This window comes from Coenobita brevimanus, chromosome 77 (genome assembly GCF_032717465.1).
Source record: "Coenobita brevimanus isolate Jiangsu-jjx chromosome 77, ASM3271746v2, whole genome shotgun sequence".
In the NCBI taxonomy this organism is placed as follows: domain Eukaryota; kingdom Metazoa; phylum Arthropoda; class Malacostraca; order Decapoda; family Coenobitidae; genus Coenobita; species Coenobita brevimanus.
Genome location: NC_137030.1, coordinates 30,429,955 through 30,442,116, shown reverse-complemented (window position 1 = coordinate 30,442,116; position 12,162 = coordinate 30,429,955). Strand labels below are relative to the sequence as shown.

Sequence of the window (12,162 nt, the reverse complement as noted above, 5' to 3'; positions counted from 1 at the left end):
GGTATTATTGTTCTGCATCTTTGCACAGTCATGTTTATATTCAGTGGTTTTGCACACCTGGCCCTCTTTTACAATGGAATGATATTGATTTACAGTTACATCCCTTCAAGTTATGCATGGAGAAATGTATAAATATGTGGGAATGAATTATTAAAAAGTCAGACCCTTGCATGTAAAATATATTCAGATTTTTTAAGGTACTGAATGGTGTCACAAGGAACTCCTTTGATTATAGACCTTTCACTTAAAACCAGGACCACTGCCCAGCCAAGCTCTTTCTCTGAATAAATTGCTTCCTAGTCTGTTTATTTACTACCTAGAGTGTTTACAGTATATAGCACAGTACAGTAGTGTTTATTTCCTGTACAGTATTTTAATAATCTAGAAACTCCAATATATATATATATATATATATATATATATATATCTATCCTCAAATAATTTACCATACATGTAAGGGTATCATTGCCTTTTATAGTACAGTATTTTCCTGTACTGGGAATTTCCTTAGTTTCTCAAAAAATAGGTTTTAAGAATACTGTACCATGTCAAAATTCTACAGAGCTTGCTAATTTTTTACGGAAATGGATTTTGAGTGTGCAGTCAAACTTCAAAACATAGAAAGCCAGGTAAATTCCATGCTTTCTTCAAATTTGGTGACTTACTTTGAGCTGAGGAATAGCATGGCCTGATATTAATGTGCAAAGGTCTAAAACAGTGTTGTGTGTTTGTATGCTAACCTGCCCCTCTCCCCCACAGTGGCTACCCCCGTACCTAAGAAGTGAGAAGTCGGCATCCGGAAACAAAACTTGCGCCGTCACAGACACAATCCTCAGGCACTTGACACCCACTTCGATTTGGCGTAGATGTAGATATTTTTTTATATATTTAACATCTTCGGGACATATGATTTATTATTTCTTTATGTATAGTTTGGAGTCCAGTTGTTTTAGAAACTTTTCCATGCTTGTGTCTACTTTTTTCTTGTAGTTTTTAGATACTGCTACATCATAAGTTTAGAATCAGCATGTCAGTGCTATTTTATTATTTATTTCTCAAAGACATTTTAGGTTTTAATTGTTCTAATACTGTCCTTATTTTTAGCTGTCTTCAGTAGCTTTATTTAATTTTATCCTCTTTTAGCTTTTCTTACTCTTAGCTTGTACATTATTTCTTGCACCTGTAATGTAGTTGTCAGACTCATATTTCTCACTCTGTCATGTATGTTGACCTAATCTCATGCTTCCCTCTTACATCCATTAGTCTTCTAATTTTACGGCTGTTCCTTGCAGTACCGGAAAAAGTCGATGCCAAATGGTAGGCAAGCGAACAAGAAGCCCCAACTCCTCCCCTCCCAGCTTAGAAACGTAAACAAATGTGTCCTCCCCCTGCCAGTACTGTAGTGTTGTTTACCTAGCTCGTGACTAACTAGCTAGATGTCAGTGCCACTTGAGTTGCCTGTGATGCGCCATGAAGTTCTATCACCGATTACCCTCAAGATCGGCATATCGGTGATCTACAAGATGAGGAATTCACCCACCAGTCAACCCTCACGTTGTCAGATTGGTGCTTCAGCAGATGATAATGTCACCGCCAATTAGCCCTGAAGATCGGCTAGTTAGTAGGTTGAGAAGAACATCCATCGTCAAGCAAAGCCATCATTGTTGTGAGTCAGTGAATGAGAGACGTGGAACTGACTCACTGTTCAGCCAAGATTCAGTTACCAGCAAGTTGGTGGGTTGCAAGATTGATGGTTGTCACTTTAAGCAAATAATTCTAGTCATTATCGCACGTGGGTCAAAAAATGAAAAGACAAGTTCGATACAAAGATCTCCAGCCTTATTGTATTTTTGTTCAGTGGGTTGAGAGACAATGAGGGGTGAAGAAAGGAGTGATTGAAGGAAGGAGGAAGGGAAGAAGTAAATGAATTCTCCCCACCTCCTTAGCCTCCAATATGAGATCTCAGTGTCCCCCTGTCACAAGGTCCCTCCATACCTGCTTCAGCTTTGGAGGAATGCAGTAATGCCAGCGTTCCTTCCTCCCAAGAGAAGCAGAAGAAAATCCTCTGTGTTGTTATCAAGTGAGGAAGAGCATTATTGACCCCCAGAATGGAGAGTGTTGTCATGTCCTTGTTTGCCTCCAAGGTGAAGCAAGTGCAGTTACCGGAATGTTCACCCCTGAGGGAAACACAGTTGCCAAGTCTCTTTGTCTTTGTGGGTCAGTTAGTGTTGCCAGTCTGTGCAGGGGAAGTTGCCAAGGCCCCACCATCATTTCAAACACTGGCCAATGAAGAACACTGAACAGAGGATGAACAATTGTACATTTTACCTGTGTTTTCATTTGACTTAGAGAAACTTAGATATTTTGATTCCCTTGTTAAAAAAATAAAATACTGTTAGCGGAGTTGCTCTTGCAGGCAAAAACGTTTAGCGAAAATGCGAAAAAAATACCGTGTCCTGTGTATGTGCCATGTTGGGTCCTGCCGCCAGAGCAACAAACAAACACACGAACAACCACCACCAAAAACATGGAGGTGCAATGATGCGGTGCAGTTGTTGTGCCCCATTTTGTACACCACACTCATTTATTGTTGATGATAGAATAAAACATTATAAAAAGTGTGTTTTCTTCCATATCACATTGGCCTTCTTTGAATATCTCAGTATATTTTAGTGTTGCTGGAGTTGGATGTCTGGTATCCAGTTTATAGAACATATGTTTTATCCAAAATAATTAAAGTAATTTATGTCATTTGGGCAAAGTATCATACATCTATTGCCAAACGCCTTAATCCCATAAGGGATGGCCACAAACAAATCGCCTCCATGTTGCCCTGTCCCCAGCCATTTTACTGCCCTGCTCCCAGCTCACACACCCCTCTCTCATATACCTCTCCATTCCATCCCTCCATCTCATCCTTGGCCTCCCCCTCCCACTTCCCCCCTCCACCTCACTCACATACACTCTCCTCATCAGTTACTCACACTCCATCCTCTCCACATTCCCAAACCACCTCAATGTGTTTCTCCTAACACTTCCTGTCACATCCACATCTACACGACAACGTTTCTTCATTTCCTCATTTGTTAGCCTGTCTCTCCATGTGACTCCACAGGCTCCTCTCAGATAATTCATTTCCACTGCCCTACTCTTGACTTGTGTCCCTCCAACAAGGTCCAAGCTTCACTTCCATACATTAGAGTTGGTATCACAATACTGCCATGCAGTAACTTTTTCACTTCCATGCTTACTTCCCTGTTTCTTATCACTGCTTTCAAAGAACCAGCAACCTTTCTTCCTTGTTTTACCCTTTCAAGCACTTCATCCTCTAAACTTCCATCCTTACTCATCACACTACCTAAGTACTTAAACGCACTCACATTTTCCATTTCCTCCTCATCCAACCTCACTGTACATTCAGAGGCTTCATTTCTCTCAAAGACCATAACTTTACTCTTCCCTACATTCACCTTTAGATTCTGTTTCTTACACATTCTCCCAAACTCAGTCACCAAGCCTTGCAGCTTCCCTTCATCTTCACATAACGACACAATATCATCTGCAAACAACCGTACAGGGAGTTTCCACACACTGCCCTCTCTCATTAGAACTGCTCCAACATCCACTGCCCTACTTTGTATCTCTTTTATAACCCCATCCATATACAGACTGAACAACCATGGAGACATGACACATCCCTGTTTCAATCCAACCTTCAGACAAAAATTCACGCAGTTCACTGTCCACATGCACTGCAGCCTTAGCACACTCAGACAGACTCTTCATGGCATTCAGCAGCTTCCCATTTACTCCACATATTCTTAATACTTTCCACAATCCTTGTCTATCCACCCTGTCATACACTTTCTCCAAATCCACGAAGGGCACATACAACTTCTTTCCCTTCTCCAGAAACTTTTCCACTAAAGACCTAAGAATGAATATCTCATATACACAACCTTTTCCCTTCCTAAAGCCTCCCTGTTCTTCTCCAACTAATTCCTCTGTTATTTCTCTAACTTTGTCAATAAGGACCCTATCATATACTTTTCCTATTACACTAAGAAGACAAATGCCCCTATGATTACAACACACTTCTTTTTCCCCCCTTTTCCTTTGTACAGGGAATAATTATACCTGACTTCCAATCCTCTGGGACTCTACCTTCTTCTCAGGCCAATCTGCACATCTTCCACATCCATTCTACAACTATCTCTCCCCCATGCCTCAGCATTTCACTACACACTCCATCAATTCCTGGGGCTTTCCCCATTTTGACTTTGTTCATTGCGTCTGCAGCTTCCATCCTACTGTTTTCTTCCTCTCTACTCACATCTCTCCTTCTCCCAGCCATTTCCCAGCCACTTATACTCGCATTACTTTCATTCTCAGTGTTCAACAATTCCTTAAAGTGTTCTCTCCATCTGCTCACTTTTTCTCCCTTCTCCACCAGTTATCTACCATTTTTATCTTTCACTCCCTGACGATACCTTCTTTGCCATCCTGTCTAACTCTCTTTACCTCTTTCCAGAACATTTTCTTACATTTCCTCCACTTTCACTCAAATTCCTTCCAAATTCCACAACCACTCTCTTACTCTCTCTTACTAATCTTTTGACCTCTCTCTTCCTCGCTACATATAATTGTCTCTCAACTTCCTCCACATCCCTGTTTCTCATCCACTCACTATATACTTTCTTCTTTTGTGCCACAGCCTGTCTCACCTCATCATTCCACCATGCTGTTCTTTGCACCCCCTTTCATCCACTCTTCACCCTACACACCAATTCACATGCTGCACAGATTTCTTCTGTGAATATCTTGCCCATATCTTCCACATCCCCCATCTGCTCCAAATCATATTTACCCAATCGCTCCTCCACTTCTCTCTTATATTCTGCCTTTTTTCCATCCTCTTGTAACCTTTCCACACTCCTTGTAAGAACTAGTTTCTCCTGTCCTTCCCTTTTTCTTTTCCTCCACTTCATTTCAACCTTGACTTTCACCACCAAGTGGTGGTCAAAAAGTCCATTCCCTCAACCTCTGTATGCTCTTGCATCCATTACACACCTTCTCATTCTATCATCCACACAGAGATCATACAGATACTGGTAACTAAGTGCATCAAGTATGATGGATGGCAAGACTGACTTTGAATTTTATGGATAGTACTGGGTTAGGCAATGCAGTAACAATATAGCAAACTGCTGTTTAAGTTAGACTGCATGACAACTATAAAACCTTGCTGTAACTGGATGAATGGGAGGGAAACCTATTCTGAATAAAGCAAAGCATCAATAAATGAATCATTTACCGTGTCAAAGTTTTGCTGGATATACTGTATATGTCTACAGTTCATTGTTAGAAAAATTTCTGGTTTACATTGGAAAGTATGACATTAAAATGTTTGTATACTAATATAATGGCACAAGGGCCTCTGACAGCCATCACCAAACACGGGGCAAGATTATCGACAATGGGACCCCCTCCTCCTGAAAACTGCTGAATATATTATACTCAAAGTTTAGCTCACACCTAGACTGGTCCCTAACCTGTGTGTGACAGTACAATGATCTACTGCCAAAAAAATCCTGGTATGCCATATGTACCTCCCTTTGCTCTATAAAACAACAATAATAACTACAGGGAAATTATTATAGCTATATTATGTAAAGAAAATCCATCCACCCATCATCCAATCCTACGTTACCCCATGAGGAGTGTAGGAGACCTGGGCTAGACAAGTTGGTCCTGACATTTAAGATGAAAGTGACCAGCCAAACTCATCTGTGAGTGCCATTACGTGAGCAATAAACCCCAACCACCCCTTGGATATAAATCTGCACCAGCTCGATCCGATTGGAGCACCTTAATTACCCACTAAGCCACCAGGTGCCATAATTTGGTTATATTGTTATCACCCACCATAGTAAATGGTTTCCTGGTGTACAGGAAACCACTTGGTTTGTCACTCAGTGTAGAGTCACCCACAGGCAGAAGGAAGAGGAAAGAATGATGGAAAGAAAGACAGAAGAGGGAGTGTAAAGTCACCAGTAAGCAGAAGGAAGAGGAAAGAAAGACAGAAGCAGAAGGATGGAAAGAATGGAAGAGAGGAAAAGGCAGACACCCAAAGCAGCACTACACTGAGTGAGTGGATGGGGAGTGCCCCCACCTAAAAACTAGAAATATTTAGCAATGTAAAGAAAAATGAATACATTAAAGTTTACTAAAGAAAAACTAGAAATATTATTTAGTACTGGAAGGAAACATGAATACATAAAAGTTTACTATCATGTTATGTATTTATGCAGTACTTTATATATGCAACTCGTACTCCATTGATTTAATACATGATACATATTACAGGGTTATTTATCACTTGGCCCCTTCACAATGATGTAATAATACAGTTATATACAACTCTATACAGTAGCTACTCTACATGTTATACGGAGCCTTGTTTTAATGTGTTTAGATATAACTAATCCTACTTTCTTTTATATGTTTTCTTCAGAAATCCAATTTGTCATTACACAGTGAACTGTGCTATGTTATATTTTCCTCCCTCTTAACACTATCTTGCCCCCCTTCAGGTCTGAGCCTTTGGGATTGTCACCAGCTGCCCCTGCCTCTCCTCAGCCCTGAATGACACATAAAAGCTTCCATACAAATACAGTACAGGACAGAACAATGCAAAGGATGTAGAGAAAATATGTATACAGTGCATAATAATGAAATTATTAAACCAGAAACCATACAGTTCAGCACTGGTTACTGCAAAACAGATTTCTTAAATATTATATTGGACTGACTGTTTCAGGCAAATACAGGAATAAGATACTGGATTTGGTTATGAGAAGCTTTATCTTTTAAGTCAAATATAATTGATAATGACTGTATTACTGTATTCACTACTAAACATTATTTGTATACTATTTCTAATATCTACCCCATAACAAACACCCTGTCATTCATAACCTCAGTCTGGTGACACCATCTACTGGCTCATTCTTGCTACCTCCAGATGACTTTATTCAGCTTGAGGGATGTGTTTAGTGAAGAGGTTAATGAAGGTTATGTCTGACCTTTTCAACAAGAACACAGTATGACATAAAAGATGTCCCCAGATTGAATGGATTAACAGAGGAACGGAGGCCAAATCAGTTAATGTTATGGCACTGTGTACCGTACTGTACTAGGGAAGTTATCCTTTGGAGTGGGAGAAGCTGTTTAATCACTCCACAGAGCCACTATATTCCTCAGTTCCCCTCCCACTCCCCTAAGAGGAAGATGGTGGGCTGCAGGAGAGGGGTAACTTACAACTGCAGTCCACTGGGTTCACATGCAGATGAACCTGGGGCTAAAACAACATCAGCAACAGCTTAGTGAGCTTCATGAGGCAGTCAGGTACTGTAGGTTTTTTGGGCTAGTACTGTATCTCTGTATTGGTGGCAACAGAATGTAAAGCAAGAAGAATGACAGGTGCAGAATATGATAAGTACAGTAATGTACCGAGTCCCTGCTAGAACTTCGCTAATTTGCTGGCACAGGTAGGGGTAAAGTTAGAAAAGTAGACTACTGATTTTAAGATATGGGCTATACTCCTACTCTGTATGTGGCAGGAAACAGTTAAAGGTCATGAATTTCATAAAGTTTTCACTGACTTCACAATACCCTACAATACCCCCACCAGTTCCATCACACCAGCCCTAAATGGGACAGCCTTGATATAGACGGTGGATGTTAGTAACCAACTGGTGATATGTGACGAACAGGATCCATTTGTTGACCAAAGGAGTAACTGATGGGTCTCAGAGAATGGGCTGCCTGGTGTTTGCCCAGAGTTAGCACAGTAACAAGAAGAAACTGTACATGCTACAAATGTTTATCTGGCATGTCATGACACAGGTAAAAGAAACAAAAAGCTGAGTTTCCTGTCTTGAAATTTAGTCTGGCTGGCTTTAAAGCCTGTAGCCATCATTCTCTAGGTAATGCCTCCCATGGTCAGTAGTCACTAAAAACCTACTATGCCATGTAAAATGAATGGATGAATGTAAAAACTGTATAAAATTTACTTGATAGAACCTGGATTAAGGGTTGTAAGTCAGAAATGATATGGCCTGAGGGTTGGGGCCAACTGCCAGAACTGAGCTAGGAATAGACTGAGGAAGGATACAGGAGCAAATGAAAAGGGAAGGAAAAGAGTGTTGGAGCCATAGGTATTGATGAAGTTGCCAGTGTAGGAGAAGGTGGATCTACTGGGGCAGTCTAGGGATGAACAGGTAAATGAGAAGGCACAAGGGAAGGACAACAATGGAGGGTCAAGAGAACGGATAGATGAGGCATCATATGTCCAGACCAGGAATGGACACCATGCTTGAACTTGGCAGAAAGGAACGAAGTGATAAGAGCCAAGCAAGAATGAAAGGGAGGGTAGGAGATGGTTCAAGAGGCAAGCAAACACAAGCAACAGGTTATGAAAGGCAATGAGGACTTGGCCAATGAAGGACCAGGAAACTCCCGAGGTTATCCTGATGGCATAGTTCTGTATTATTCCAACTGACTGACCAATATGGAAACTGCAGATCAATGAATGTTGCCATCATAATTAAGGTGCTTAAGAACAGATACTTTTAGAAATGGAATAATGCAACCCTGTTAAAACCCTAGCAAATGCCAGCTAAGCTTTTCTTGATGACCAGGCAGTTCATGAAGGAGAGAGAAGTATATTCAATGGGTTTATGTACAGCTGATAAAAAAGTACTGAGCAGGAGGGGTCCAATGATACCCTAAATGATCAACAGAGCTCATGATACTCCAAGGATAGTTATCCATTTTCATTTGAATGTGTTTAAATAATGATACAGTAGTTCCTATGGATTAGACAGAAAATGTTACTAGTAAATGACAGGCTGCTGTTGTTGGGTAGGACCACCCAACATTTTGCAGTATCCATCATTTGTGGTGTTAAGTACTGTTGTGTGAAAGAGATGGAAGGAGAATATACAGTATGAGAGAATGAATCAGCTGTTTCAAGGATTACGTTAGTAAGATTGAAAGTAGGAGTACAGTACAATAAACCCTTGATATAATGAACCCTCTTTTAACGAATTTTGGTTTTAATGACCACCTTAAGCTGGCTGAACATTATGTTCATTTAACGAATTTTGTTCAGTAAAAGAATGGACATGGGAAACACTGACCACTGTGGCATCCCTACACAGACAGATCCATGCTGACATGTACACACACATATACACACACACACACTCGCGCCCCTCCGCATCCCGCAGAGCGCTGCATCAGTCTCTGAGTGACAAGCATTGTAAGGGAAACCACCAACAGAGCATTAATTGAGAAAAAGAGCCATTTAGTCCTAGCTGTATGTTATTGTGTATGACTGTACGGTATAACTGAAAGATGCTCCATATTTAATGATCTTTGTTTGGTAAATGCCACGACGCCTGGGAAATTACCGAACAGCATGGTGTTCAGCTTTAACATCCAGGGTGCAGTATGAATTAGTTTTTTATATCAAGGGTGTACTGTACAAGCATGGATGACTGTACAGTAATTCCCCAAGTTTTGCGCCTAATTGGTTCCATGAAAAGTACTGCGAACCATGAAACCGCAAAAGTTGGTGCATTAATCCCATGGGAAATAGGCTAATTGGTTCCGAGTCCCATGCCAACTCCCCCCAAAACCCATTTAGCTATGCAATGTAAAATTTAATGATCACACCTGAAAAGATACTAGTACTGTATTAATACAAAGCACATAACAGGCAAGGAACTCACTTGGAAGGCTGGAGTGAGGCGCTTGATGGAAGGGATGGGGGTGTAATTCTGAGGCAGGTGGTGAGGGTACAGCACCCTGCCACTTCTGGCACCTCCACCCTCCTCTGCCTCTGCCGCCTTTGCCTCTTCATGCAATACGTCTCCTGTGCTGCATCTCTTCTGCAGCAGTGATGGCTAACAAGTGACGATCACTTTCCATGCACACAGTTTGTTTATGTATTCTTGCTGTGAAGGGAAGGGTTTTCATGCAAAACCCGGTGTTTGGAAATATTTGCAGGCCACCGTTAACCATGAAACCACAAACGAAGATGTTGCTAAACTTGGGGCTTTACTGTAGCCTATGAGTATATGCACCGATAGAAGACCATGCAAGCAGAGTTTTAAAAAATTCAGGACAAATGTGGAAGCATGCATGGAAAAGTTTGAGAGGAATGACAGAGTGTTTTTGGTTGGAGATATGAAGGAAAAAGTAGGAAATGTGAAGGTAGATGGATGAGGTAGATGCAGAAGTGGATGAGAATGGTAGTGCTCTAGTGGACATTTGTGCAGGGAGGGGATTGGTGATAGCCAATACCCTTTTTAGGCACAAAATGATCAACAGGTATACATGACAAGCAATGAAAAGGGTGGGTGGTGAGCTGAATGAATGGAAGGCAATGACTGATTATGTGTGTGTAGATGAGAGAATAAGATGTGTGCTTGATGCAGGAGCATACAAAGGTTGGTGATGTGAACTCTCTGACCACCACTCGGTGGTGGTGAGAGTCACGGTACAAATACAATGGATGAATAGAAGAGAGAGAAAGGCAGAAGGTTGCAGTCCATATAAAGAGGGTAGAAAGGTTGCAGGAGGACAAAAAAAAAAAAAAAGCCAGAATATAAGAAAGAAAAGGAGGAGCAATTGGGTAATTATGATTTGGAGCAGATGGCAGTGGTGGAAGGTGTGTGCAAGGTATTCACTGAAGAAATCTATGCAGCATGTGAGGTGGTGTGTGAGGTGAGCAGATGATGAAAAGGGGAGCAAGAAACAGCATCGTGGAATGAGGAGGTAGACAAGCAGTGGCACAAGAGAAAACATGTAGTGAGTGGATGGGAGGCAGAGGTATAGAGGAAGGTGAGAGATGTAATAGAGAATTATATGAAGAGAAGTGGAGAGAGGTGAAAATTAGTAAGAGAGAGTAAGAAGAGAGTGGTTAAGTAGTTTGGATGGAATCTGAGTGAAAAGTTGAGGGAATGTGAGAAAACAATCTGGAAGGAGTTTAAGAGGGTAAGACAGAGTGATAATGAAGGTAGCAGGGGAGTGAAAGATAAAAATGACATATTGCTGGTGGAGAAGGGAGAAAAAGTGAGCAGATGGAGAGAACACTTTAAGGAAAAAGTGAGCGGATGGAGAGAACACTTTAAGGAACTTAAAGTGAAGCTTGGACGTTGCTGGAAGGACACAAGTCAAGAGTGAGAGCAGTGGAAATGAGTTATCTAAGAGGAGCCTGTGGAGTCACATGGTGAGACAGGCTGACGAATGAGGATATAAAGGAGGTTGTGGTGTGGATATGGATGTGATAGGAAGCGATATGAGGAACACACTGAGGTGGTTTGGCCATGTGGAGAGGATGGAGGGTGAAAGACTGACGAAGAGAGTGTATGTGAGTGAGGTGGAGGGGGGAAGAGGGAGGGGGAGGCCGAGGATGAGATGGAGGGATGGGGTGGAGAGGTATATGAGAGATGGGGGTGTGAACTGGGAGCAGGGCAGTGAAATGGCGGGGGACAGGGTGACGTGGAGGCAATTTGTTTGTGGCCACCCCAAACGGGATTGAGGCATCTGGCAATAGATAGATAGATAGATAGAAGAGAATGACAGTAAAACAAGTATAGGGTAACTCGCTGAAGATTGGCTGGGAGAAGGAGGGGGATGAGATGGGAGGAAGAGATCAGTAGGATGGAAGTAAGAGCTGCAAGGAAGAGAGTCAAAATGAGGAAAACCCCAGGAATTGATGGAGTATGTGGTGAAATGCTGAAGTGTGGCCTGGGAGGAAGGCAGAGTCCTGGAGGATTGGAAGTCAGGTATAATTATTCCCCTGTACAAAGGAAAATGGGAAAAAGAGATGTTTGGCAATCACAGGGGCATTTGTCTTCCTAGGGTAATAGGAAGTGTATATGACAGGATACTTGTTGACAGAGTTAGGGAAATAACAGATGAATTAGTTGAAGAAGAACAGGGAGATTTTAGGAAGGGAAGAGGCTTCATGTGGAAAGGTTTCAAGAGAAGAGAAAGTTGTACAGTATGTGGCATTCATGGATTTGGAGAAAGCATATGACAGGGTGGATAGACAAAGAGTATGGAAAATTTTAAAAATATAAGGAGCAA

At 41.5% G+C, this 12,162-nt stretch overlaps 1 protein-coding gene across 2 annotated transcripts in view; it reads left to right on the top strand.

The window, feature by feature from the left end:
- LOC145408489 (calcium-transporting ATPase sarcoplasmic/endoplasmic reticulum type-like) overlaps positions 1-2,618 on the top strand; it is a 127,093-nt gene extending 124,475 nt beyond the window's left edge. For both annotated transcript variants that reach the window (XM_080279223.1, XM_080279224.1), the window contains one exon: positions 760-2,618. In XM_080279223.1, the coding sequence (XP_080135349.1) occupies positions 760-785 (26 nt within the window). In that variant the 3' untranslated portion in view covers positions 786-2,618. The remainder of the gene's footprint in view (positions 1-759) is intronic.
- The last annotated feature ends 9,544 nt before the right edge of the window (positions 2,619-12,162 follow it).